This window comes from Buceros rhinoceros, unplaced genomic scaffold, assembly GCF_000710305.1.
Source record: "Buceros rhinoceros silvestris isolate BGI_N320 unplaced genomic scaffold, ASM71030v1 scaffold33353, whole genome shotgun sequence".
In the NCBI taxonomy this organism is placed as follows: domain Eukaryota; kingdom Metazoa; phylum Chordata; class Aves; order Bucerotiformes; family Bucerotidae; genus Buceros; species Buceros rhinoceros.
The window spans coordinates 1-1,751 of NW_010403569.1; the positions used below are offsets into that span (position 1 = coordinate 1).

The window sequence follows — 1,751 nt, forward strand, 5'->3', positions numbered from 1 at the left end:
AGGCGAGAAGCAGGCTCTGCAGGATGCAGCGAGGAGGGATTCCCCGAAGTGCACGTGACGCCTGCTGCTGCTGCTGGCACAGAGCGGGAGGGCTGGCCCTGGCCTGCGCAGGCAGCGTGGCTCTGCGCGGCTGGAAAACCTGGCACACATGTGGCTGCACGGCCCCTCGGCACAGCCCAGCGGGCACGGAGACCCCGGCTCTCCCCAGCGAGCAATGGGCACTGCCAGCGACTGACCAGAGGGCAGCACCAGGCCCTCCTCAGCCCCCCCAGATCTCCCCCTGCACGCCCACCATGGGGCCACCATGGTCACCACTGGCTAGGGCAAGGGGTTGCCACTGTGGGCGTGGCCCTGGGCCAGAGCTGCCCAGGGAGGTGGCACGGTGCCCAACCCTGTCTCCCCCAGGACTGCTCCTTCTCACATCCTTCCTCCTGCACGTGGAAGAGGGCCGTGCCAGTCTAACGCGGCTGGTCTGCGACAACAGACTCATCCAGAAGTACATTGAGGAGGCCAAGGACATGTTGAACAGAGTGGTGAGCATAGAGTTCCCCCCAAAACCCAAGAGAGGGATGGGCACAGCTCCTGGTATCTCACCTCGGCATCTCCTCTCCCCTCCAGGGCCAGTGCCAGGCACTGCCCACGCTCACCTGCCCTGCGGTGCTGCCCTTGGTGGACTTCACCCTCCAGCAGTGGAAATCCAAATCGGTGAGGGGGGCTGGGCGGATGGTGCTGGCACTGGGGTGCTGCCCACAGGGCTGGGGAAGCAGCCGCAGGGCTGGCACAGGCAGCAGAAGTGCTGAACAAGATGCCTGTGGGCACACACGGTGGCACAGGGGCATAGAAGACCCCATCCAGACCTAGGGTAGGCAGAGGAAGGAACTGGGCCCCGGGGGTCAGCCAGCTCAACTCCCGCTTCCCCAGAATGAGACCAAGTGGCAGGAGATCTTCTGCGACCTGGCACTGCTGGTGGGCGCTGTGGTGGAGGCTCGGGGACAAGTGACCCAGGAGTGCGGGGCCAGGCAGCTGAGCCAGCTTCACGAACGTGTCAACTCCGTCCTCCCGCTCCTGCAGACCTCCAGCTGGGAGGTAAGTCCTCCCTCAGGCAAGCCAGGCCACCCTGGCGCAGGTGCTGGCTGCACTGCACACAGTGGCATTTGTCACCCCTCTTGTCCCACTCTCACCCCTCAGGGAGGACCACGGGTGCCAGGCTGCTCCCTACGCACTATGGAACAGACCCATGTCCCCAGCATCTTCCTCACCTATCGGCAGCTGGTGCAGGGCAAGCTGCGCTTCTTCTTCCTCGACCTGGCCAAGGACTTGTGCAAGCAAGGCCAGGGGGGCAGCAGCAACCCTCGGTGCGGGGCCCAGTGATGCTGCACACAGGGCTCGCCCGGATCCTCGGTCACAGTGATCCGCTGGGCACGGAGCTGTGCTCTGGGTGCCCAGCAAGGTGCCCGCACGGAAAGGGTGGGCTCCTGCAGCCTTCGGCGATCAGGTGGCCCACGGAGGCAGAGAGCACAACAGCCGCTCAGCAGCGGGCACAGGCCCTGCTCCTGCCCCGGCAGGCCCCTCTACTGTGAATTCTTTACAATAAAGAGCTATTTTTCTAAAGGGTTGTCGGTGTCCTACTCTCCACCCCTGCTGCGGCCCTGGCTGCGGGACTGCACACTCCCAGGGGCCCCGGCAGGAGTCACCCCTCGGGCTGTGCTGGGATCTCCCCAGCGCCCGGCTCCCTCCTGCGGCAGCCGACA

At 65.3% G+C, this 1,751-nt stretch overlaps 1 protein-coding gene across 1 annotated transcript; it reads left to right on the top strand.

The window, feature by feature from the left end:
- Positions 1-405: 405 nt before the first annotated feature.
- On the top strand, positions 406-1,371 carry THPO (thrombopoietin; the record flags this gene model as incomplete). Its single annotated transcript, XM_010133064.1, has 4 exons — positions 406-533; positions 619-705; positions 922-1,086; positions 1,189-1,371. Coding segments are annotated over 4 exons (563 nt in total), but the record flags the coding sequence as incomplete, so codon positions are not given.
- Positions 1,372-1,751: the final 380 nt, after the last annotated feature.